The sequence below is a fragment of the Setaria viridis genome, chromosome 2 (assembly GCF_005286985.2).
Source record: "Setaria viridis chromosome 2, Setaria_viridis_v4.0, whole genome shotgun sequence".
NCBI lineage: Eukaryota > Viridiplantae > Streptophyta > Magnoliopsida > Poales > Poaceae > Setaria > Setaria viridis.
In genome coordinates, this window is record NC_048264.2 from 816,719 (window position 1) to 843,759 (window position 27,041).

At 46.3% G+C, this 27,041-nt stretch overlaps 2 protein-coding genes and 1 long non-coding RNA gene across 3 annotated transcripts; 2 read left to right on the plus strand and 1 right to left on the minus strand.

Annotated features, from left to right (window-relative positions):
* The first annotated feature begins 1,952 nt into the window (after positions 1 to 1,952).
* Positions 1,953 to 4,815, plus strand: LOC117846275 (dirigent protein 11). The gene is made up of 2 exons (XM_034727413.2): positions 1,953 to 2,300; positions 4,339 to 4,815. Exons 1-2 carry the CDS (start codon positions 1,996 to 1,998, stop codon positions 4,559 to 4,561), a joined length of 528 nt encoding a protein of 175 aa, XP_034583304.1. The 5' UTR covers positions 1,953 to 1,995; the 3' UTR covers positions 4,562 to 4,815.
* A 3,531-nt stretch (positions 4,816 to 8,346) lies between these two features.
* Positions 8,347 to 9,770, plus strand: LOC140222022 (uncharacterized). Its single transcript, XR_011897511.1, has 2 exons — positions 8,347 to 9,308; positions 9,379 to 9,770. It is a non-coding gene; the product is annotated as an uncharacterized lncRNA (long non-coding RNA).
* A 12,259-nt stretch (positions 9,771 to 22,029) lies between these two features.
* On the minus strand, positions 22,030 to 25,198 carry LOC140221767 (uncharacterized). Its single transcript, XM_072291715.1, has 4 exons — positions 25,137 to 25,198; positions 24,510 to 24,701; positions 22,113 to 23,577; positions 22,030 to 22,041 (listed from the first exon to the last, which is right to left on the minus strand). Exons 1-4 carry the CDS (start codon positions 25,196 to 25,198, stop codon positions 22,030 to 22,032), a joined length of 1,731 nt encoding a protein of 576 aa, XP_072147816.1.
* Positions 25,199 to 27,041: the final 1,843 nt, after the last annotated feature.

Below are 27,041 nucleotides of genomic sequence, written 5' to 3' on the forward strand. Positions count from 1 at the left end.
AGACTAAAGGATTACAAAAGTGAAATGGATGCACATCTTATATTTGGGATGGAGGGAGTGTTGATTAGAAAGTGAACTTGATCACCACTTGGGAAAGTTATTTATTTAGTCACAGATCTGGATCTGAAGTAGTTAGTCCAAACTCCACAAGGGTATCTAGTGGCCTCAAACCTTGAGGGTAGTCAATACTTCAAAATTTATTGATTTATAGGTTTAGATCTTGACCTGAGTGAAGTACTTAGTCCATATTAAAAATATTTTTAACCATCATACGATATATAACATGTCGATCCGTAAGTTGAATTGCTAGTGGTTTGGACTTTTGAGCCAACGATGTTGAGGCCACTGTTAATCATTTTGTGTAGCGTCCACTTACAGAACAGCTTTGAAATATATGTGATGATGATTAAAAATATACTTTAGTTTAAACTAAGTGTTCCAGATCAAGATCGATAACTATGAATAAATAATTTTCAAAAGTGATGACTAACTTCATACCAAGATCCATATATAACACTGCGAAATTTAGATCAAGGTCTACAAATACAAATAATCATGACTTTCACAAGTATTGACTAACTTGGGATCAAGGTCAAATTTTAATAAATAGATACTTCCTTAAAACCTTAATTAATATAACCCCATAAGCACATGGATGTGGTCTCCAATACAACACTTTAACTAGATATATCATTATAAGTAGGATGTGTTATATATTATTAAATTATTTTTTATGATAAGTTTTGTAACATTAATCATATGTTGTTAATCAATATGCTACTAATGAGAGAGAGAGAGAGAGAGAATAGCCAGGTCACATACTCCCTCTATTTGAAACTATATATGAGGCGTATTTTGTTTAATTAGGACATGAGTTTGACCAAGAAATACTCTAATAGTATTACACTTTATGTGATAAAAATGTATTTAGCCAGAAGAAAGAAATATATATTTTTTTGTAAACGAATTTAATTAATGACGCCAACTTAGAGTAATAATTATTGGTGAAAGGCTTATCCTAATAAAACAAAATAAGCTCTTCAGAGGTAGGGAGTATGTATAACAACAAATTAGAAATAATACCGAGTTTAACTATTGCAAACCAAAAAACTTTTTTGCAGGTTCTTTTAGGGGGGACACACTGGCTATGGTTCTGGGCTCTATTGCAGCATATTGATGACCAGAGGGAACAGTTTTGTCAAGACATGCCAACTTCTGGAGTCTAGAGCTATGCATTTCTTCGCGTCCCATGGATGGCCTTGCTTTTTGCGAATTGGTCAATAATGTTAAACACACTGTGTGTTAAACTTTGAGGATGCTTGTAATATTGGCAGTATGATGCCTCTCATTTGAGGTGTTTGAAGCCGGAATTGTTTCCACTATCTAACAAAAATTGGTGTAATGTCCTATACATTGCTCCATAGACTAAAGTATTGCAAAAAGTGAAATGGATGCACATTTTATATTTGGGATGGATGGAGTATTGATTAGAAAAGGTGACCTTGATCACCACTTGGGAAAGTTATTTATTTAGTCATAGATCTGGATCTGAAGTAGTTAGTCCAAACTTCGTAAGGGTATCTAGTATCCTCGAACCATGAAGTTAATCAACACTTACAAAGTTATTCATTTATACTTTTAGATCTTGACATGAATGGATCGAGTACTTATTAATCAATATTAAAACTATCTTTAAGCGTCATAAGATGTATACTATTTTGATCCGTAAGTTGAATAGCTAGTCGTTCATTTATGGTTAAAGATAAGCTTTCATAAAAATGTCAGCCTGTTTCAAAAAAAAAAAAGAATGAGCGGCTAATAACTGAATTTTCTTACTATGTCCGCATTGAGCGTAGGAAGCATGTGGTGCATCCGGCAGTCTCAGGACTTAGCACCGCACCCAGCTATAAATACATGGTTACCACTCCAAGTTCTCTCAAAGCAGAGACCTACTCTTTTGTTAGTACCAACGATCTATCTTTTTTGGTGTTAGCCATGACTAACCCCCCTTACTCCAAATTCGGTGCGCTTCGCAACCCACCCCAGGAAAAAGAGCTTTTCTTCCACTTGTACTTGCACCACGCCCATTCGGGAGCCGACCAAAACCAATTCGAGATACTAGCTTCGAAACGTCCCAACATATTGGGCACGACCCTGGTAAATGATTGGCTCATATATGACAAGCGTGGCCAGGGTGCCAAGGTGGTTGCTCGTGCACAGGGGCTACATATCCAGTCTGGCATGAAAGCCAAAAACTGGCGCTCTTCCTTCAGCATTGTATTTGAGGATGCCAACGCCAGGTATGCAAACATTTTGTTTCTTTCTAAAGCTTTAGGTGGTGTTTGGTTAGCTCAAATGCAATGTAATTTGATTACGGAAGGTAACGAATCCCATTACGTATGTTTGGTTGCGGTAGTTTGTAATCAATTGACACTGTAATCGAATCCCTTACCTAAATAATATCTATGCAAGCTTGGTACCCCTCCTCCTCCACCGTAATCATATACAACACTCACAAGCTTGGTACGCAAATTGTTTCTTAACTAGTCTATCAACCCGTGCTCCCGCACGGGCTAATATTTTTAGAATTTATTATATTTTAAAATTATTTAGAAATGAAACTCTTAGCTAATAATTAAAATTGTTTACCTACTACTCCCTTATTTTTTCAATACTTTAACATGATACTTATATAGACATGTACTTATCTTTGTCCAGTTGTGATTGATTTTTAATTAATAATTACTCTATGCACTTTTTCATCCATATTCATACTTTTTCCATTTTGTATCACACCTCCAATCCTCCATACATTATGTTTAGCATACAAATCAATATTTTTCATCGATTCCTCACATACATGTATAAATGGTCTAAATGGTGGCACTCATCATGTGTATATTCTTAACTTAGTATTTTTTTATATTAACAATGATATAAATAAGTAATTTAGAATCATATATTAGTTTACTTTTTGACGTTTCTGTATGATGCACATGAAGATAATTAGATTAAGATTTAGGTGTTTATTTTAGGTTATTTTTAATAACGATATACGTGAGTAACATAGATAAAATTTTAGAATGATATTTTAAGTTATGCTTTATAATGATGTGTATTAGTAAATTAGATGAAGATTATGGGGTTACTTTAGATTACTTTTTTATAATAGCTGAGCTCGGTAATTTAGATATATAGGTTTAGAGCTCATTTTTGAATATTTTCACAATAATAGTGGTGGGTAACTTTTTAGAAAATATAATAGATCAATGGCTATAATTATTAGAGATTACACGATTGGTGTTTGATGTTTTTAATTTTTATAAGACTTTATCTCTTTTTTCTAGCTTGTCTCGTGGGAACTAATGCAGAGTCTCCAATGGAAAAAAAATGAGACTACATTGCTACAAAACTATTACCATAAGCTACCTCTCGTTTGTTAAATATTCGAACACAATACTTATATAGATATATACTTAATATCTTCATCCAATTGTGATAGATTTTAGTTAGTAATTACTCTATAATATTTTCATCCACATTTATAATTTTTAACTTTTCACTTTGCATCGTAGGTATGCACTTGAATTTGTTTAATGAACCCTAAATTTGAGATATAATTTTAACATAGAAATCTATATTCTCATCACTCTATATCTTTATAAGTGGTGACACACATCATGCGTATAGATCTTAATTATTATATCATATACCAATAGTGCAAGATATAGTGATTTAGAATCATGTATTGTTGTGTATTTTTAATTAAAAATATTTGATTCAAACGTAGGGTCACCTCATGTTATTTTTAATAATGACATGTGTGGGTAATATAGATGCAAATTTAAGGGGTTACTTTAAGTTTTTTAAGTAATAGTGGTAGGCAATTCAGTTGCAAATTAGAGGTTATTTTAAATATTGTTTATAATGGTATAAGTGCGTAATTTTGATAAAGATCAGGGGTTACTTTAGTTTATTTTATATAATGACTTGAGGTGGGTAATTTATATATAGATTTAGGGGTTACTTTAGGCTATTTTCATAATGGCATAGGTGGGTAATTTTTTAGAAAACATAATAGATCCAATGGCTATGATGATTTGAATCTATCGATTGATGGTCGGATGTTTTGCTTTTTTGTGAGAATTTCTAGAATTTCTCTGTTTTTCTAGAATGTCCACCTAGGAATCCTAGGTGGCTTCACCTGGAGGCTTCAAAAGTAGCCTCCAATTAGTAATAGTAAGATTTCTAAAGCTTTAGTAGTGTTTATGTACTATACGTTATCATTACAATATGTTATAATGCATTTTTACATTAATATTTATTATTACAAAATAGGTTCAAGGGGTCGTCGCTGGAGGTGATGGGTCCTCATATACGATTCGGTCAATGGGCCATTGTCGGTGGGACCGGGGAGTTCACTTTGGCGCGGGGCATCATACACAAGACCGAAGTAGAACGACTACGTGACAAGAACATTATCGAGCTTAAGATCCATGCATTCTACACCCCGATGCGAGCTGAAGCTGTTTCCGCGGGGCAATGGACTCTCGGGCCATGACCAAATAGCTACCAATATCATGATGGGTCTTCGCCTTGTATCCCCTTTCAATAACGCTCCCGTATTTATATGATGTTTAGGACAAGCTACTCGTCGTAAACGTCTTATATCTGAGAATGGAAGTAGTACATGCATGGGATTGTTCAATGCCAGTCCTTCCTGCTTCCATTTCTTGTTGTTTAAATTTGGAATACTCCATATATGCATACAGTATAATAATTATATTGAAGACGACCAGCCGACCATTATCGTCATTGATATTGTGTTCACTTTTCTTACATCAATCAATGTGTTCTACTTTGCCACAATAATGATCGACAAAATGTAAATTAAAGCCCGCTTTGTCAATCGGTGTTTATTTTCACTATCACCTGCTGGCTATGAAACACCATTAAATACAGCAGCACATATCCTTGGAAGATAGCAATATCAAGAACGTACCAAGAACAACTCAAGAACTCTTTAAATTTTAAATATGTAGTAGATTCTTTACCGTTTAAAAAAGGAACAACAAGAGTAGTGGTTCAAGTCACGCAAAAGGTCTATCAAAAAAAAACCGGCGCTGCTAGCGCCCGAACCTCCAATGGAAAATTTTCCATTGCACGTTTCGACGATTCATTAAAAATTACCTATAGCAACATCAGTGTTTGATGTTTGCAACATGAAAAACAATGTGTAAATAATGACTACGTCGTTCGACTCTGGGGATAGAAAATTCCCGCCCCAACATGAATACTATGTTTCATGCAACATTCACTGTGAAATATATTAAAACAATATTTGCAACATCAATATTTAACTATTGCAACATGTGTCGGAGCGCCGGACGTCTGTTCTATAGCATTACTAGAAAAAAAAAGTCATGCAAAAGGTCAGTCCAGTCAGATAGGCAACAGTCATAGCCCATGTATTTGTTTTTTTAACATTGGGCTCCTTTCAACCAATGTTAGTTGTTCATAAATACTACCAGTACTGTGTCCTGATTGTTTTTTCTTTTACTACTTTCCTTTTACTCTTCAGTCAGATAATATAACTGCTAGCTTTACCGACTTTTCTTGTCTTTGTGTAACGAATCATTCGTAACCCTGCGATTAACTGAGGCTTTATCCTGAGCAACAGATGTTATTTGACAGTGAACAAATAAAGAATATGCAGCATAGTTTTGGCATCGGAAATGCATTGTGATTCCGTTGAGCAACCATAACCCAAACCCGGGAATTTAGATGGGTTGAAAAGAATTGAAGATGGAGCAAATTGACACAAGAGGTATAGTCGTGCTTCAGATTGGGGTTCAGAGTCTTGAGAGTTTAGAGGATGGGGCAAACCGGAGACGATTGGAGTTTAGGATATGGATGGATACCTGGAGGTAGAATGCGCCGCCAGCTTTTGCATTGCGACGGCCAGCGGAGCCGGCCTACTGGGTGCCGAGGAAACGATGCGGCGGCCGATGGCCACGGCGGTGCAGCTCGACCCGTTCCGCGGCCAAACACGTGCATCCCGGTCCCCTCCCCGATGACTCCATGCCCACCTCACCGGCGCGCGGGAGCGCCGGCGAAGGCAACGGTAGCTGCTGCGCCATAACAGTGTACTACTTTGTGATCCAAATCAATCGAATGAACAGAGGCAAACAAGAACGAACTTGCGAAAGTACAGCTAATTTGATAGACTGCGCTTGCCACCATTCCCATTTGATTTAGTGACCCCCTATTCTCCAAGCGCCAATGTAGCACCATTCAAACGATTATACGGAGAAAATGAAATTGCACTCTCAGATGAAAGGATTCCATAAATTCTTAGGTCAGTTTCAATGGGAGTTTCATGAGCATTAAATTTGTTGCCACATCAGCAAAATTGCTAACTTGGCAATCACAACATTTATGTGATTGCCGTTTATGATCTACGCAATTAGGCTTCCCTGTTTCTAGTCTTCACTCTTGATTCTTGAATCTCAGGTACAGTACAGATCTTGATCATGTACTGCTTCAGTGCTCACATGATGAGAAGCACTTGCACTGTCTGCCAATTACAGAGAAGCCTGATTTGCAAGTAGTCAAAACTTCGCCTTTTCACAGTACAGTAATGCCTGAAAGTTGAGGTTTTTGACAGCAGGTAGTGACCTCTTACCGCAATCCATGCTTGTTGCTGATCCTGCTCTGATCGATAACCTGCGCAAAGAAATAGACCATCACTTCGCCGTATTGTGCAGAGCAGAGATGTCATTTGCGCACAGACAGACAGGCCCGCCGCGCGCTGAGCTGAGCTGAGATCACGCGCTATGTTAGACAAGGGCGTGACGGAGGCCGCGATCACCATCGGCGACGCGCCCAAAGCGCGGGCGATTACCTCGGAGGAGAACGAGGGCCACGGCGACGAGGTGATGTCGACACGCGCGCCATGGGTCTACGCTGCGCACGCGGGGTATTCCGCGGCGAATATAGGTGAGAAGGCGCCGGGCCGGAAAGAGTCAAGACCAAGTCAACGTGGATCGCCTCGGAATGCCCCACGTGTCGAAGGCGCCGCACCGGAAGGAGCCACTGGGGCACCGGTCATGCTGTGGCTTCAAACACGGAGACGACGACCTGCGGTGGAGGCGCGGCGCATGTGCACGAGGCTGTGGTCTCCGACGACGCTGGGCGCGATGGCAGCAGTGAGCGGGCTGGGGAGAGTGTGCTGGACGCCCGGCCAGGATGGAGTCGGTATGCTCGATCGGTTTCCTCTGCGACGTCTAGCCATGACGAAGTCCATTGTGGTATCACTCCGTCGGGTCTTCTGGGTACGGTGGACCTGGAGGTGGAATCCGCGGCCAGTTGTTGCGGGGCACGGCGAGCGGAGCCAGCCTTTCCGGTGGTGAGGAACGATGCGACGCCCGACGGCAAACGTCAGGGCGCTCCGCCGGATGTCAATATCCCTGGCTAGGAGGGATTTACAAAATGCCCTTTGATTTGGATCGCGATTAATTAATAATCGTGATTCGATTATTTGCATATAGCGCCCAGTAATTTTGCAAAGTGGTCCTTATTTGGGGGCGCTCTCTCTTTCTCCCTTGTCGGCTCATCGTCCAGCTGTAGAGCAGCTGCGCCGTCGTTGTCTTTGCCGGCGCTCCCGCCGGTGAGGTGGACGCTGCTTGGCGAGAGAGTCGTCAATCGAGTCCGAGCTCTATCGCAAGCCGTCAACTTTGACTAGAAGAGGTCGAGCAATAAGCAAGGCCATTCCCTTTCGTCTTCTTCCCTGGCCATGGTTGGGCTTTCACCCAACAGCTGAGCCAGCACGGGTGGAGGGCCGCTTCTTGCCGGGGCGGACAGCGGCAACAGCGACTGTGGACCGGGGTCGGAGGATGGACCGGGAGCAGAGCGCGCGCCGATTTAGGAATCACATTGTAAAATTCCTATCGGGGGCTATATATTCAAATAATCGGATCGCAATTAATTCGCATCTAGATCGGGCGGCATTTTGTAAGCATTCAGATCGTGATTAATAGCCGCAATCCAAATCAGGGGGCATTTTGCATATCCTCCAGACCGGGGACATGGGCATCCGGCAGCGCTATGGTTAGTACTGGTAGTATTTATTAAGAAATAATATTGATTGAAACAGGCCCCAACGGTCAGGAACATATGCATGGGCTATGAAAATTGTCTATTTCACTGGACTGACCTTTTGCATGACTTAAATGAGACTCTTTTTTTGAAATGGTAAAAAATGCGTGACACATTTTATTTTGGAAGAGTTGTTGATATGGCATTGAATCCTTGGCTGAGGCATTTCACTCCTTTGTGCAGATCATGGATCAAGCCGTCACAGTTGGCTGGCAGCTCTGCAAGAACTGGCAGCTCATTCCATACCTCTTGGCTCTAATTGATTCTGGTTTGTCCCTGACGTCTGATCTCCAATTACCTTTGCATCCACTACGATCGTCGAGAAGGTAGGGGTTGTGCCCTCGTAGCCCTGGGAACAGGTGCACCGGTACCCGACGCCGTTGGTGGAGTTGACACAGTCGCTGTTGGCGCTCCGGCACATGTAGCCCGTCTTGTTGCGCTTGGCGGCGTCGCAGTTGGCGACGTTCCGGATGGCTCAGTCGAGCACGACGGGCACGGCGAAGTCATCCGTCCGGTTGAACTCCGGGCGGCCACGGTAGGTGTTCTCGTACCGGCAAGCCGTCGTGTTCTCGAGGAAGCTCCTTTGGCTCTTCCGTGGAGAATATCTTGAACCCACCGCCACCTCCGTCTCACCAGTGACCACATGCTCTGTTTCTCGGAAAAGCAGGCAGGGTGGTGATGCTGAGCATGTGTTCAGTTGCACATCTCAAGCCTCAACTTCTAAAAGATAATGCCGTGTTGCTGTGATTCCCGAGTCAAGTTGTTGTCAAAAGATAATGCATGATCGATCCACGATGCTTGCCTGGTGGTGGTGGGTGGCATCTAAAGTCACGCACTGCACGCTTGTCACCTCGGGTCCCATCTCCTCTCTTTTACATTTTTTTTTGTTTTTCCTGCAGCACAGGACACATTCAAAAAATTCACAGCACAGGATATGTTCCTGCCTGGTGGTGAGGATAGGATTGGGAGGGACATGGCGTATCTGTCAACCTCTTGAGGTCTCTATCTCGATCTAAACACAACAACCCTCGATCCACCTCCGTTCATGTGCCATGGAGCGAGCCATGGTGAGCGCGGCCACCGGAGCGATGAGTTCCGTCCTCGCAAAGCTGGCGGAGCTGCTCCATGAGAAGTACAAGCTTGCCAACAGGGTCCGCAAGAATATCGAGTTCCTCAGGTCAGAGCTCAGGGCCATGAATGACCTTCTGTATGTGATGGCAGACATCGAGGAGCTCAACGCCGTCAACAAGGGGTGGCGGGACAGGGTGCGGGAGCTGGCCTACGACATCGAGGATTGCATCGATCTCTCTGTGGCCCGGCTCCATTGTGCCGGCGGCGATGCCAGCAAAGGCGGGTTCTTCGGCCCCAAGCAGCTGGCACGGAAGCTCAAGAAAATCAGTGTGTCTTTTCAGATCGCTCACTAGATACAAGAGCTCAAGGCTCGTGTCTTTGAGGAGAGCGATCGACAGAAGAGATACAAGCTTGATGGCCTCATCGGATCCAGCTCCGATATATTTGTAGATGGAAAAAATGATTAACATATATTTGTATTCGTTTTACCTAGAATAGTTGTATTTTTCTCATAATGCAATATGTTTTCATTTTGATTACTATTACACCAGATCAAGTTACATGCATAGTTTTTCCCTTACAACATATAGTTTATCAAATCGGCTGGTACATTGCTGTAGTGGATGATATATGGCACTCCGATCCATGGAAGATCATTGGACAAGCATTGGTCAGAACTAGCCCTGGTAGCATAATAACCGTGACAACACGTCTGAAAGATGTGGCCGAGTCATGTTGTTCTTCTCACGGTAGTCGTGTTTATGATATGAGACCTCTAGACGACAATGACTTTAGAAGGTTGTTTTTCAAAAGAATTTTTGACTCTGAAGATAAGTGTCCTCATGAGCTGGAAAGGGCTTCTGAAGATATACTGGAAAAGTGTGATGGCATACCACTTGCAATAATTTAGCAGTTGATGTACCACAATCTGCTGATCACTGGAACAAGGTGAAAGAATCTATAAGTTCACCACTTCCCGGAAATAAGTCTGTTGAGACCATGCAATTTGTATTATCACTCAGTTACTTTAATCTCCCACATCATCTAAGAACTTGCCTGTTGGACTTGAGTGCATTTCCAGAAGATTTAATAGGCAGATGGATTGCAGAAGGATTTGTTAATGCAGAACCAGGAGGGAGTCTATATGAAGCAGGGCTAAGGCATTTCAATGATCTGATAAACCGCAGCTTGATCCAACCATGGGATGAGCTGAGAGGTGTGGTGCAGAGCTGTAGAGTTCACGATGTCATCCTTAATTTCCTTGTGTCCAAATCAGGTGAGGAGAACTTTCTTACTTTGTTGGACCCATTCGGGCTCCCAACTTCTCTCCATAGCAAGGTTCGTCGCCTATCTCTCCGGAATAGCTACCAAGAGAATGTAGTTTCATGGATAAAGTCTATTAAGCCTTATGTCCGGTCACTTTCATGCTTTATGGATTGCAACAAAGAATTGTTTCCTCTTACGGAATTTGAAGTTGTACGTGTCGGGCATACTCCCCAGGCCCACGAGTAGGCCTTGGACGGCTCACTAAGGGACGTACTCGGACAAGATCAGAACAAGGATAGGCGTATCCTTCTCGGACTAGTCTTGTGTATTATTTGGAAAACGACTCGGGCCATCACCGAGTAGAACTCTGTAATAGTACCCGACTAGGACTCAGACTTGTAACCCTGCCCTCCCATGTATATAAGGCCGGGCAGGGACCCCCCTCAAGACATGAGGTCATACATCAACCCCCAAGATCAATACAAACCAACACACAGGACGTAGGGTATTACGCGATCTAGCGGCCCGAACCTGTCTAAATCGTGTTCCTTGCGTCATCATTGATTCCTTGATTCTCGATGACCCTTACCGCATAAAAAACCACCTAGGGTACCCCTAGGCGGGTTGCCAGTCTAAAACACCGACAGCTGGCGCGCCAGGTAGGGGCGCTCGTCGAGTTTCTCAGCGTGAACTCAATGGCGAAAGTCATTATCAGGCCTGTCTTCTTCATCGAAGCTGGCGCCACCTTCGTTTTTGGATCCTGGTTCTACGTCGCCGAAGGCTCGGGACCGTTCCGGCGCCAGATTGTCGACACTCAGGAGAAGAAACCAGAAAACCTGACCAGAAAAAATCAAGATTTCAAAGTCAACAAGTTCGACTTCGACTATGCGTCGAATTCGACTTCGCCTCGGACTACTCCAACGTCTCCCTCAGGGGTCGGGCACTCCTGACCCAAGGACTCAGGGTCGGGCGAGGCGGAGTCTCGCTCAGGGGTCAGGCACTCCCGACCCCAGGACTCAGGGTCGGGCGAAGCGGAACTACTCCTCCCAAGGATCAGGCACTCCCGACCCTAGGACTCGAGGTCGGGCGAGGCGGAGTTCCGCTCAGGGGTCGGGCTCAGCCGACCCCAGGACTCGGGTTCGGACTCGCTCCGGACTCGACGGCAACAGTTAGCATCCAAATCGGTTTCGACTTCAACGCGGTTCCCACACGGACTCCGCAACGCAACCAAAGTCCACCAAAGTTTTCTTGCTCAAACCCGAGTCGACCTCGGGCATGAAGATGTTGACTCCGACTCATCCTACTCACCAGAGATACCATTATCTGGTCCAGCCCAAGGGTTGGTAATAACTTCGACACCCCAAGGCAGATTCGTCCACTAGCCGGGATTGCGACCATCTCTTCTCGACCGTGACTACGACTCACGCCTTGTCGCCCATATAGACAACCTACCATTTCAAGAAGGTGTTCCACTCACTTCCAACCACGAAGAAAGTTATACAGAGATTGCAACATCAAGCTCCGGAAGCTACTACCCGGACAGGGAGATACTTGTTATCACTCAGAACAACAACCCAGGTACTAGCCTGAATAGAACCCCTAGGCGATTGGCACAAATCGACTACATCTCTGAAGATGAGTCTACAGCTGACGCCCCTCACAATGAAACTTCCGAACAGCGCAACCGACGAAGGGCGCGCAATGCCACTCGAGCAAAGCAACGACAGTCGATGGCTACAAATATTCCTATTACAAATCTTGAACGGGCTTTCAACGCAGTCCAGGCTCAGGAGCACAATACTCCACTCGTGGCTATCGCTTCAATCAACCTTTTAACGACATTGATGCCTCAAGATAAGGATAACGCAGCCACAGCTCAACTCGTGCAGCGTGGCAACGGACTAATCGCACAACTCGCGGAGCAAGCTTACAAGCTACTCGACAAAGAATCACCAATCCCGTCCGTTCCTCGCATTACATTGCATCAAGACGGAAGCAGGGGGGCTGCAGATAAAAATGCCACCCCACGAAACGACGATGCAGTCAACCAACCCCGGCAACACAGCCAAGGTCCAAGCAAGCATAAAGCTCCTACTTGACAGAAGGATGTTGGTGAGGTCAGCTGCACCAACTCGGTTAAAAGTATCTGCCCTACTCGGAAGATCCGCGAGATGTCCAACTTCAGCGATCTGCGAGAAATTCTCAACAGTCGGCGCGAATGAGAAGTCGACAGCTACAACCATTTTCCTACTTTCACACATCGGGTAATGAAAACAAAATTACCCGAAAAGTTCAAGCCAACCGGAATTACCAAATACGACGGCAAGCAAGACCCAGTTCAGTGGCTACACTGTTACTCGCTAGCCGTCCAAGCAGCCGGGGGGCAATAACGACACCAAAGTCATTCATTTCCCCGTATGCATGGAGCCCGCGCCTCTGACCTGGCTCGAGTCACTCAAACCCAAGTCCATTGATTCTTGGGCAGACTTGACAAAGGCTTTCACCAACAACTTCGCAGGCTCCATGGCTAGACCAAGCAACAAGATCGACTTACGACAAATTAAGCAAAAAGAAGGCGAGACCTTATGCGACTATCTGCGACGGTTCTTCGAAAAGAAGGCTACCATAGTTGACATCTCTGAAGCAGACGTCATTAAGCAAAATGATGTTTGTACTCCCATCTAACGGTAAATCGCCTCGGCCCGCGCCGCTGTTCAGGGTGATGTTTTGAGGGCGTTTTTGGACTTTTTGCGGGATCGGTCGACGACGTCTCTGACCTCGCCCACGAAGGGGCTACTGTTGGGGACCGCCCCACAACGCGCCCTGAACAAAGCTGGCACGGACCTCTCCCCGACACCGACGCTGACCTCGTCATCATGCTCTTTTACGAAGCTAGCAATTAATCGAAGCTAACTAGGCAATGGGTTTTAGTCCTGCTGAGCGCAGCAGGCGGTGGTTCAGGAGATGATGAGGGTGGGCGCGTGCATGGCGAACGCATGAAGGGATGCTGCGTATCCGCCGGCTATGCTCGGCTCCCCTATCCGGTCCCTGAGAGGTATTGGCAGTTTTCAGTTTCAATCTCATCGATGTTCAGAATTCAGAGCTTGTGTTCTCTTGTCTGAGATGAAGAGCAGGAAGCACTGCATGCAGAGTGTACTATTACCTCCGTCTCATATATGCGTGTTGATGATTATGTTGTGATCGACAACTTGCACAAAGACACCGTTGGTTCAGGACAGGTGTGCCATTGCAGATACACAGACAGACACCGTGTCAGTCAAGCTCAAGAAGAATGTAGGCAAGCTGTGTGCTGCTCGATCTGGTACCTTAGCTTAGCACTGCTGCTATGCTAGACATGTCGATCAGCAATCTCATATCTGTGCCCTTGATACCAATTCCCAAGCCCAAGTCAAGCAGATCTCAACTCTCTTTACCCCTGGCCCCACCTGCCAGTAACTCCAATCAACTGGCAAAGCAGAGTAGAGGAACTTGATCGCAGACAAAATATCACAAAGGAATAATATGTTCATGTTTGGCCCATCAAATATTTAGTTTGTTTAATTTTGATCCCCTGAACTCCGAACTACACTACCGTAGCGGCTTTTGGATGACATTGCCGTGGTTTTTAAATTTAAATGAGAGAAAAACATTTAAATGAGGGAAAATACTCAACCACCTCCAAGTATTTTGAAAAAGTCCTAGAGATATTTTGGGACACAAGGAATCCCACAAAAATAACTAGATCTTGTGGATACATTATTCAAAAAATTAAAAAATAAAAGGATTTAGATATTTAAAAAATCCATAAAGATCCTATCATTAATTGACAAGAAATTTCTTCAGCTTCAGCACAAGCATCAAGACATATCTTGTCATTTAATGACAAGGTCTACATGGATTTATTTGGAATTTTTTTATACTTTTTATTTTCTAAACTTATTGAATCTTGTAAACTTGTTTATAAGTTTTAGTTACTTTTATGGGATTCCTTATATCACGAAATATCTTTAGGATTTTTTTCAAATTTTTTTGGATGATATTGAAAAATTAAGGAGGATTTATAAAAATTTTAAGTAAATCCATATATATTATGTCATTAATGACAAGAAAAGCCTCCATCTTCAGCATAAATATCTTGATATCCATAGTCATCAAGAGATATCTTGTCATTAATGACAAGATTTGTGTGGATTTATTTGAAATTTTATTAAAGATTTCTAATTTCTTAGATCTATTAAATATTTTAATTTGAATCTTTTGTGAGCTTTAGTTACTTTGCGGGATTCCATGTCTCTCAAAACATATTTAGGATTTTTATCATTTTTTAGGGTATTCAAAAATAAAAGGATAAAAAATCTTTATAAATTTTCAATAAATCCATATAGACCGTGTCATCAATGATAAGAAATCTCTTCATCATCGGCACAAATATTTGGATATTCTCAGTCATCGCAAAGGATGAAGAGATATCTTATCATTAATGAAAAGGTCTATATAGATTTATTTAAAATTTTATTAACCTTTTAGTTTTTTAGATTTATTGAATCTTTTATTTGAATCTCGTAAAGCTTTTCTATGAGCTTGAGTTACTCTTATGGGATTACTTATATCCCAGAATATGTTTAGGATTTTTTAGAGGTGTTTGAGTTTTTCCCCAACAATTAAATTATTTTCCATTCATTTAAATTGAAAACTTGTTGACGCCCAATCCGGACCTCAGACTTCTGCGTTGAACAACATGGAGGACCTGGGAGATCTGCTACTCCAGTGCAGGCTCCAAATCAACTCGTGAGTGGTGCAAGGCATGCTAGTCAATTTGACCTGAAAATTGATAAGGTAAATATTAAATTCCTAAGCTGATCGACAGCGAAGCCTCTCGAACTCGTGGGTAGGCGTTCTTGTAAACACCATAACAGATAGATATTTAATGTAAGCATGCAGTATAAATAAATAAAATATTAATGGCATGTGTCATCGGCTATGTCAGCCGACAGACTAAGAAAAAGCATTGTAACACAACAACCATAAAAGAGGAGCCCTTGTTAACCACGTGCTTATCAGATAAACTAACAAATCTAGCTAATGTGTTGATAAGTGTGTTGAACTTTGACAAAGTAACACGAATGAGATGGCATTGGCAACAATTACTAACTTAAAAGATTAGAATATAGCAACAAGGACCAACCCACGTTGACTGTACGCAAGTCAGATACATTAATAGATCTTAATTAATGTCTTGATAAGTGTATTAACCTTAGACAAGGCAACACGAATGAGAGGGCATTATCCTAAAAGACTAGAGCACAATCATCAAAGACCTCTTGCCTACCGCTTACAAGCTTATTAAGGTAACAAAGTCTAATCAATGTCATGACTATGTAATTGAACTTAGACAAGGTAACACATGGTCATTGAACTTAGATAAGGTAACACGGTGAGAGGGTATTAACTTTGACCTAACAGACAGGCTCATAGTAGCAAGACCTCGCATGCACCCCTATCGGCTCAATGACGTCATCATGCTTCCGTGAGATACGTATAAACCCGACCGAAGCATTAGCTCTCAATGGTAGCACGCTGACGTTAAAGGCCTGACAATTAGCAATACGAGGAGCAGGGCAAAGATCTATCGGACCTAACATATATAAAGCAATAAAAGCATGCATAGTCTACCAGCCGATACGATCTGATAACTGTGAACGTTTAAACACGGCAAGGGAGCCGATGAAGACAACCTAACTAGATCTAAGTTGTTCGATAACTTAAGCAACATCAAAAACAAGTAGAATATTGGATAAAGCCTAGAAAGTTCTTGCAATCTAAGATAACTCGATAACTAGCCACACGACAATATCAGAATATAAGACTTAACTTTGAAAGTTCTAATAGAGGTCGTAATGATCAGATGGTGGTACTTATAAGCTCGCCTAAGATCGAAGCCGATGCAGCCTTGCTCACTAGAAGGAACTTATCAAATTTACTCTACGCCTACTCCTAGAGTTTTGGCAGCATGGCGCCAAAAGGTTGCATTGATTGATTGATGATTATTGATTACAAGGCTCATGGGCTTATATTTATACCTGGAGTAGACTAAAATCCTAGTCGAATATGACATGAACTATTACAACTATTTCTAAAAACTGCTAAAGATAAATCTATATGCTTTCCCTTATTTGGTGGAGTTGATTTTGCTTCGGACTGGGCCTGCCGGTCTTCCATCGGCTTCTGGAATCTGGAATCATGGTCAACAGCGACCAATCTTGGTCAACGCGGCACCAACTTCAGGCTCTTTCTCTCTCCTCTATCGGCTGTCAGAACCTTATCTGCAACGGTTGATTCTGGTCAAAAACCAATATCAACAAAACCTACTTCCACATCAGCCCTAAACCACTTTGACTAGGCTTAGGGACCAAGACTAGGTCGAATTGAAAGTTGGGATACCCAAACTGAACTGTATTAGAGTGAGTGTCAATCAAAAATTGTGGATTTTATGAATCACAAAAGGATATCACCACCATTTAGGGCAAAATGAATACTTAGCATATTGCTATTAGAAAATCCGTACGTTTATGGTTTATTTTAAAATTAACGTGTGTGGCTACTGGCTAGATATAAAAATGCGCATACAACCTATACTTCTAGTAATCAAAATTTACCATCACTTCTCGAATGGATGAATTGTATTACTTGCAGCTATAGGAATTTTATCAAATGATGCTGCCTTGGATTGAACCTAAATTTTTTTTTCTTTTGCTTTTTATTTGGATTTGCCAGGATATTAGATGATAGATTTAGAAGGGTTTAAATACAACAAATTTCGAATCCTTCAATCTGTATTGGACAGCTTATGTTAAACATGGTTTATATAAGAAATATAACTAAAAAAACCCGCACCCTCATTCCTGTCAACTACCACAGCCCCTTGAGCGCATCCTCATTTCCACCAATCGCCACAGCCCCTCGGGCTCCTTTCCGATCCTGCTCCTACCTCCTGCGCGACCTCCTCGTCATTGTGCCTGGCGTCGGCATGGCCTGACGTACACCCTTCTTCTCCTATATGGTCACACACCTACCTTTTTTGTCTTGATTTTATCCCCCTTCTTTGGCAAGACGCCCTCCCGTGCCACCCTCCTCCCTCATCTCCATATTGAAAACCAACTCGTCTCCACACAAACCCCTTCAATTGTTTTATTCCCAACACCATCAGCATCCATCACTAATCTCTTACCACCATGGTTTGTCGCACACCAACTTTTTCCTTTAGATTTATCTTTTTTATTTGGCAAGCCACCCTTCTTCCAAATTTCCCGTGCAAAAGCGGAGAGTTGGCGGATCAACCTTTCCCCACTTATTGTTTCTGCGCTAACCCTTTCAAATGTTATGGTTCCCCTACCACCGGCCTCATCTCTGCTGGTCTTTTTCATAGCTATGGCGGCCTCGAGCTTCCTCCCCCATTCATGTGCACTGCCTCCCACGCGGCCTCATCCTCATCGTGCCTAGCGTTGTCGGCATACCGTGCCATTCATCCTTCCTCCTCCGTGGTCGCACACCCACCTTTTTATGATTTAATTTTTATTCTTTCGCAAGGCACCCTTGACACCGCCCTTCTTCATCGTTTCCCGCGCAAAGCGAAAAGTTGGCAAATCTACTACCACTCATGGCTTTCCATTCTAATATAACCCTTTCTAAAATGCTGCTGTCTCAATCATCGACGCCCACACCCTAGTCCCCCACCACCACTGCTGGTCGCCATAATATCACCGGTGCCGGAGAAGAAGACGTCAACAAAGTTCAAACAAGTAGCATAATTTCTTCTTTTCAGCTACGACATTCAATTCATTCAAAGGTCCTGTAGGACAAAAATCAATCAAAGTTGTGGAATCCTCCCGGCTGCCTTGATTGGAGATTCAATTCAAGTGAATCTTCCCACACTGCCACAACCACTTCCACTACCTTCTTGCAGACCTCGGTCGCCATAAAAGTATATAAAACCACTCCCTTGACCGCCCCCGGGTTTCCACTCTCGACACTTCAGTTTCACTTCCCCGACCGAAGCAAGCCATGGACGCTCCTCCGACCCCTCCCATGGCGCCGCCGTCGCTCCGCGCGACAATGCATGTGACAGACGAGATTGTCGAGGACATCTTCGTCTGCGTCCCGCCGGACAACAGCGCCCTCCTCCTCCGCTCGGCGCTCACCTGCAAGCGCTGGGCTCACCTCTTTGCCGACCGTGGCTTCCGCCGGCCAGAGCCACGGGAAGGCACCCATCCTGGGGATCATCGCCAACCTCACCCTCACCGGCGGCGTCGCCAGGTTCATCCCCACGTGCGGCTTCTGCCCGGCCCGCGATGAACGCCACGGCTACCGCGCGCACGACGCCCGCCACGGCCGCGTCCTCCTCAACAGGATGCCGGAGGCTGTTGGCTAGAACTCTGTCTCTCGCACTCTTTTCTGATCGCACGAACAGAAGGTTTTTGGTGCTGCCCAAAAGAACCAGCAGACTTTTTTGTTCTATTCCTTTCCTTTTATTCAGCTACGAACAAGTCGTGGCCCGGCCATACTGCAGCACCAGCGTTGGCCTACGCACGAACGTCCGCACGACGCGCATGCCGCTCACGACGCAGCGTGGAGGCATGCTCACCTAGATCTCGGTCACGGCTTCAACAACCTGGCTGAGAATTACTCCTACCGTTACACGTCCAGCAACAGAAAGCAAATAATGAGAAATCAAACTAAACAAACTAAACAACGAGATTATCTAACAAACTCCTCCTAATCTAGTTGTTGCCGATGTCGACGACGCCGATCTTTGAGCGTAGATGCTGAAACCTCACCCGTCCAAGTGGTTTGGTCAGTATGTCCGCCAGCTGATCGTCGGTGTGAATCTTGTGGACGGCGACTCGGCCACCCTCGACGCACTCCCAGATGTAGTGGAAGCGCGTGTCAATGTGTTTGCTCCGGCCATGGAAGACCGGATTCTTGCAGAGTTGAATTGACGATTGATTGTCGATGTGGATGTTGGCGACGCTGGCTGCTTGCCCGTAGAAGCTGCCAAGCAGCCGTCCCAACCAGATGCCTTGGCACGTCGCTGTCGAGGCTGCGATGTATTTAGCTTCACACGACGAGAGGGCAACCACGGGCTGTTTCTGTGACTGCCATGTTACTGGTGCACGGCCGAGACAGAACAACACACCGGTAGTGCTCTTGCGATCATCCATGTCTCCCGCCATATCCACATCACTGAAGCCTTGGAGCTTGAGGTCGTTGTCATCCCTGGTGTAGACGATGCCGTAGTGGAGCGTGCCCGCGATGTAGCGCAGCAGGTGCTTGACGGCGCTGAAGTGTTCCGTGGTCGGTTTTTCCATGAATCGACTCACGTACCCAACAGCAAAACTGATATCTGGCCGGGTATGTACCAGGTAGCGTAGACTTCCAACAATACTTCGAAATAAAGTAGGATCAACGAGCGGGTTGGAGCTTTTCTTACTCAGTTTCAATCGAGTCTCCATGGGCATCTGCGTGTTGTTGCAGCCGCTCATCCCAGCTCTCTCCAGTAGCTTCGCTGCGTACGCAGCTTGACACAATGTGATGCGCCCACGTTCCTGCTTCACTTCGATGCCCAAGTAGTAGCTAAGGCACCCAAGATTGCTCATCTTAAATGAGCTCTTCATCTCCTTCTTGAACGTCTCGACTTCACCTGGGTCGGCACCGGTGAGAATCAAGTCGTCCACGTACACGCCTAGGAGCAGACGCTCACGTCCTGTGCCGCGTATGTACACTCCATGTTCCTCAGAGCAGCGTGTGAACCTGAGGCCGGTGAGCGTGCGGTCGAGCTTGGTGTTCCACGCTCGTGGCGCTTGACAGAGTCCGTAGAGGGCTTTGTGCAGCTTGAGAACTTGGCGCTCCCGCCCGGCGATGACGAATCTCGGAGGCTGCGTGATGTAGACCTCCTCCACGAGGTCGCCGTTGAGGAACGCTGATTTAACGTCGAGATGATGCACCTGCCAACCCTCGTGAGCAGCGACTACCGCCAGGGCACGCACTGAGTCGAGACGTGCCACCGACGCGAACACCTCGTCGAAGTCCACGCCAACACGCTGGACGTACCCCTTCGCCACGAGGCGAGCCTTGTGGCGGATCACCTTGCCCTGAGCATCTTTCTTGAGCTTGAAAACCCATTTTAGACCTATGGGACGATGGCCGGCTGGCAGCTCAACTGCCTCCCAGGTGCCGTTGTCGACGATGGCGTTAATCTCCTGCTTCGTGGCCGCTCGCCAGGCCGGATCAGAGTCGGCCTCAGAAAACGATGTGGGCTTCTCTGATGTAGCGAGGAGAAGCTCCTCAGGATCGAGCTCCCTAGGCGCAGCTATATTGATGTAGTCGTCCACCATGCGGTACCGCCGTGGTGCGCCCTCGTCGTCCAGGTCGATGCCGGACGGGATGTACGCTGGTGGAGACGTAAACACGGTGTCGACGTTCCTTGGGCCGTCCGCATCCACCACCGGTGTACTAGGCTCCTCCGTGATCTGGGCTTTAGGTAGTGAGGCCGCTGGGGATACAGGGGAGCCCGGTTGGCCACCACTCGAGAGCACGTTCACCATATACTCAATAGTGAACGTCTCTGGAACAGCGGCATCACTGCCGGTCTCTGCCCAATTCCACCCATGAGCCTCATCGAACACCACATCCCTGGTGATGAGCAGGCGTTTTCCCACCGGGTCATACACCCGATAGGCTTTCGAGCCCGGCTCATAGCCCACAAACACCGTCTTGATGCTCCGGTCGTCGAGCTTGCCGACGTGAGGACGTGTGACCTTGGCATGTGCAATACACCCAAACGTACGAAGGAAGTGCACAGTGGGTTTCTCACCGTACCAGGCTTCATAGGGTGTCATACCTTGAACGCTTTTGGTTGGGGCTCGATTCAAGATGAAGACGGCAGTAGACACCGCCTCCCCCCAGAATGTACTCGGCATCGCCTTTGCCTTGAGAAGACACCGCGCCATGTCCATGATGGTCTGATTCCTGCGCTCCACGACGCCGTTTTGCTGCGGAGAATACGGCGCCGTGAGCTGCCTGTAAACCCCCTTTTTAGCACAATACTCCCCAAACGTCACGGATGTGAATTCGCCTCCACGGTCAGTCCGGAGTGTGCGCAGCTTTCTCCCGGTCTCCACCTCGACGCCGGCCTGGAATTTCTTTATCGCGTTGGCTGCCTCATCCTTGGTTGACAGGAGCACCAACCACATATAGCGGCTGACGTCGTCGACGAGGAGGAGAAAGTAGCGCCTGCCGCCGTGTGTCGCTGGTGAGACAGGTCCACACAAGTCACTATGGACAAGGTCAAGGCGACCCTTTGCGCGGTGCTTGGCCTCCAAGGGGAACGGTGCACGACGTTGCTTGCCGACGAGGCACGCGTCGCATAGCTGGTCGACGTGGTTGAGTTTGGGAAGTCCACGAACCATCGTGCTGCGCCCCAGCTTCCTCAGCGCGTTAAAGCCAAGGTGGCCGAAACGCTCGTGCCAACGCCAGGCGTCATCCTCGGAGCTTGCCAGTAGTGATATGGGCTGTGCAATGGTGAGCTTCATCTTGTACAGACGATTTGAAGACCTCCGTACCTTGGCGAGGAGTTCCTGCTGAGGATCACGTACGCGCAGCACACCATCCTCAATCATAACCTGGCAGCCAAACTCATCGAGCTGGCCCAAGCTAATTATGTTGCTGCGGAGGCGCGGAATATAGTAGACGTCCGTGAGAACGCGATGGTGTCCTTGCCGTGCTGCAAAGATGATGGAGCCACGTCCGACGATGTCGACAACCGAACCATCCCCGAACTTCACCGTTCCGGTGATGTCGCGGTCCAGTTCGGAGAAGAACGCGCTATCTCCAGTCATGTGGTTCGACGCGCCTGTGTCGAGGTACCACACGCCAACATCGTGGTCGTCGCGGTTGACGTCGGAGTCGCCCAGCTGTACCATCACACGTTCTTCGTTGAGGAAGACTTGGCCACTAACATGTACAGGAACGGTACGCTGCACGACCACCTCGGATGCCGGCACGACCGAGGCCACCCACGCCATCAAAAGAGCTGGTTCATCATCATCGCCAGCTGCCTCTTCCGCTAGCAGCGCCGCATTGGCCGCCATGTCCCGCTGCCGCTTGCGGCACTCCCGGGCCCAGTGCCCTGTTTTCTTGCAGTATTTGCACTGATCTTTGTCAAGGGGTTTACCTCCGCCGTCTCCCTTCTTTGCGTTGCCGTCCCCGTGCTTGGGCGGTTTCATGGCACGATGCGATGGAGCCGCGCCACCGCTGAAGTTGCTGCCGCCGGCTCCCCCTTTATCTCGCTTGCGCATCCGCCTGATGAGATCCTCCTCCCTGGACGAGAGGAGGAGACGGGATCCCAGCTCCGCGGCCGCCGCGCGTGCCTCGAGCCGTTGCTCGACGGCCTGGAGGCGCCCTGTGACCTCTTCGACGGACATGTCCTCGATGTCGAGCAGCGTCTCGATAGAGATCGCCACCTGCATAAAGCGGTCTGGGACAACCTGGAGTATCTTGCGCACGACCTCCGAATCGTCGATATCGTCGACGAGGAGACGCAGGTTGTCGGCGAGGCCAGAGATCCTCATGGAGAAGTCATCGATGCCCTCCCCATCCTTGAAAGCGATATTGTTGAAGTCCCACCGAAGCTTCTGCGCGTTCGACACGCGCACACGCTCGACGCCCATGCGAATTACCTTGACAGCCTCCCACGCTTCCTTTGCTGTTTCCTTCTTGCCGATGAGATTGACCATCTCAGTAGGGACGGAGCGAGCGATCGCTACCAACGCCAGCCGATCCTCGTCGTACTCGACGCCGCCCGGATCAATGGCCGCCCAGAGACCTTGGGCCTGCAGATTGATCCTCATCATCACTACCCACTCCGGGTAGTTGGTCTTGGTGAGCATCGGATATTGGACTGACGCCGATGCTTCTTTCACCGTGCGGTGTACGACGATGGGGAGCTCCCACTGAGCACGCCCATGCCCACGTCCGCACCCGCGCCGCGACGATGGTGACTGCGACCGTCGTCGGCTCGGGGGGGCGCTACCGTGGCGCAGCGGCGACTGGGACGCCATTGCTCCGCCCTCGGTCGAACCTTTGCTCTGATACCAAGTGTTGGCTAGAACTCTGTCTCTCGCACTCTTTTCTGATCGCACGAACAGAAGGTTTTTGGTGCTGCCCAAAAGAACCAGCAGCCTTTTCTGTTATATTCCTTTCCTTTTATTCAGCTACGAACAAGTCGTGGCCTGGCCATACTACAGCACCAGCGTTGGCGCACGCACGAACGTCCGCACGACGCGCATGCCGCTCACGACGTAGCGTGGAGGCATGCTCACCTAGATCTCGGTCACGGCTTTAACAACCTGGCCGAGAATTACTCCTACCGTTACACGTCCAGCAACAGAAAGCAAATAATGAGAAATCAAACTAAACTAACTAAACAACGAGATTATCTAACAGAGGCGAGCGATGCACCCCAGGGCCAGGGCCAGGAGCCGTCTGCCCTCGCCGTGTGGAACCCCATCACCGGCGAGCAGCACCAGCTTCCTCTCCTGAAGCGTCGCCGGCAGCTGCACAGCTGGAACGCCGCCGTGCTCTGCGGCACCGCCGCCGGCGCCTGCGACCACGTCGACTGCCACCGCGGGCCGTTCCGCGTCGTCTTCGTCAGCATCGACGCCAAGCAGATCTTCTCCCACGTCTACTCCTCCGAGTCCAGCGCGTTGAGGGAGAAGGCGACCACCGCTCCGCTCCAAGACGACCAGCTGGAGTGCTCGACGCCACCCTGCCCGGCGTGCTAGCCTGGAACGCCCTCCATTTCGTGCTCCTCAAGGGGCAAAGATCCTGAAATGCGATGCGACCACCGGAGAAATGTTCATGATTCGCCTACCGGCGGAGAGGCCGGCCTACGGTCCGCGCATCATGCTCACGACCACCAAGGACGGCGAGCTCGGGTTCATCGAAGCGTGCAGGCTGACTGGGCTACTCTGGGTCTGGTCGGTGGAGCTTGGTCCTGTGGAGAACGCAGGACGGTGGGTGGTGAGCACCTCGTCACAAAGCTTCCTCCTGATGCACTCAGCCACAGGGGGGCACCTCTTGTGGTCGCCTTTGCGGATGTGGCGTCATCTTCATCAAGAGCAATGGTCAGCTCTACACTCTTGATCTGAAGTCTGGGCAGGTCGCCAAGATTCCCATGACCAGTGGTGGATTCTACGACGTCGTTCCATACGTCAGCTTCTATACACCAGGTATTGCATCCTGCTTGTTACCCTTGTACAGCTTTGCTCGGTCGTTATTTTTCTCTATAAAGAGTGGGGAGTTGCAACAATTTTCAGTACGGAAAATATTTTGGTTGGCGGCCGCAAATAGTATATGCGCTTGGTTTTATATAGTTGTATTTCCCTATGTCATATAAATCTGTGATACACATACATTCATGTTTCCTTGTATGGCTGCTGTTGTTGCAATTTGCTAGCTATGCGGTCGGAATTGATTCATCCGTTACACCTGAACCTGTTATGGACATTTGAAAATTATCTTGGTTTAGTCTGGGCCAGGAAGGTAACTGGCACCAATTGAAACCATAAAAGGCCACTGCGTAGTACCTGTATGATGTAGCTTCTACATGCCACTTATCAGCTTCACACATATCTTTAACCCTGTGCATTCCTTAGCTATGGTATGTAGTATGTTACGTGACAGCACATAGAAGCTATGGCCAGTTATCCTAAAAAGGGTTAGGTGCTTTTTTCTGCAGTTTCTGAATCCATCTTTAATTCTCTTAATATGAGGAATTATAGTTGTTAACAGATGGAGCTGCTGATAATTTCCTATTGTTGTTTGCCTGTCCTGTTGACCAGTAGAACTTTAGCAGCAACTTATTTGTTATTTGTGCTGGTTATAAACAGATACTGAATGAGGGGAAATTGATTTCTCAAAATGCTGATATTTTTTTCTGTTGTGCAGTACTAAGAGCGGCACTGGCCGCTTCCGGAGAGGGAACAAGTGCTGGTGCTTCAACAAGTGCTTGACAAACTCAGGGTGCTCATCAGAGGATTTCTTGGCAACAGCTAGCTCTTTAGCATTAGCGAGGTTGGCGCCGGTCTTAGTCTGAGGACTTTGCCTACAGACAAACTAGATATAGACATCGTGACAAGAGTCAGAAATAGTAGTACCTGAGTTTTTTGCTTCAAGGCATCAACTATCATTTTGATTTCAGCTCATGAGACGCAGCAGACTGCGTGTTAAACTTTGTTGCAGTTTTAATCATCCAGAACACTCAAAGTTTTCTTGTCAACCTACCCAGCTTGCTCTTTCTGATGCTTCAGAATTCATATGCTGGCAAAGTGCTCTACTGCTTTGCCTAATGGAGCTTGTCTGTATGCATTTCATTTTTACAGTTACATTGAATTTTTTTTCTTGGTTATTGTGTGACATCACTACCGGAAACAGTAGGTAAGCCGAGTGCAAGAGGGTTTACCAAGTGCAATCCATCGGGCACTCGGCAAACAAGCTCTTTGCCGAGTGCTGAAAAAAAACACTCGGTAAAATAATTGCACTCGGCAAACGAGGCAAAAAAACACTCAGCAAAGTTCGACATCTGGCAAACTGAAAAAAAACACTCGGCAAAACTAGGCACTCGGCGAAGAAATAAGTTTGCCGAGTGTAATTGTCTAGCACTCGACGAAAAAATATGTTTGCCGAGTGTAATTATTTGACACTCGGCAAATAATTTCATTTTTTTCTCTTCTGACCTTGAAACTTTTTCTACTCTCCACATACAACATGTGGTATTCCATGTTAAAATTTGGGATTGTTGGCGCTAGAAATCAGTTGACCGAATTCCCAGCGTCGGACACACGACCCGGGAGAATCTGCTTGGCTCCTGTTCGGGTGATTGCCCTGGTGCGGTTCGCGCGGCGTGCCAGCCAATCTGACCTATTGATTGGCAAGGAAATAAACGTAATTGCGATCGGCTAAGGTTCCGATCTCGAGAAAGCTTATCAGCGAATCGGCCGATTTGCAGTAATAGGGAAATCGGCTATAATACAACCGATTACCGAGCAGCGTTTATGTAGAAACTACTAGAGTAATCTAAACAACGCTACAGTAGCAACACTAGGAACAGATCTAATCGGCTATGCATGAAATAGGTAAATTAAACAGCAAAGCACAAGAAAAGCTGAAAGTACCGATTCCTAGCTGGATAACTGGTGATAAAACTAGAACAACAGGTAAAACCTAGAATTCTAGTAAATATCGATAACTGATGAATAAATCTAAACGAAACAACAGCGATGCGCCCGAAGTTAAAGCTTAGAAATTACTCGATAAACGGAACTTACAAGATCGGCCGGAGGTCAAGTTGATGCAGCCCCGCCAACCCGTACAAACTCATGAAAAAGAAGAAAAAGTGTTGGCGAAGTCGCCTGCTTGAAAGTAACTACGAGGAAACAGTAGTTTGTTGTATTGAGTTTATGATGATTACAGATCCATAAGGGTGGCTATTT

Bases quoted from the DNA above. Each gene is read 5' to 3' on its own strand.
- LOC140221767 (XM_072291715.1), bottom strand. From the start codon at position 25,198: ATGCACAGGGTTAAAGATATGTGTGAAGCTGATAAGTGGCATGTAGAA. The intron at 24,702-25,136 runs GTACTACGCAGT...CGACCTGCCCAG, and splicing joins GTAGAAGCTACATCATACAG to ACTTCAGATCAAGAGTGTAG. The intron at 23,578-24,509 runs GTCAGCCTGCAC...GCGCCACGGTAG, and splicing joins ACCAGACCCAGAGTAGCCCA to CGCCCCCCCGAGCCGACGAC.
- LOC117846275 (XM_034727413.2), top strand. From the start codon at position 1,996: ATGACTAACCCCCCTTACTCCAAATTCGGTGCGCTTCGCAACCCACCC. The intron at 2,301-4,338 runs GTATGCAAACAT...ATTACAAAATAG, and splicing joins TTTGAGGATGCCAACGCCAG to GTTCAAGGGGTCGTCGCTGG.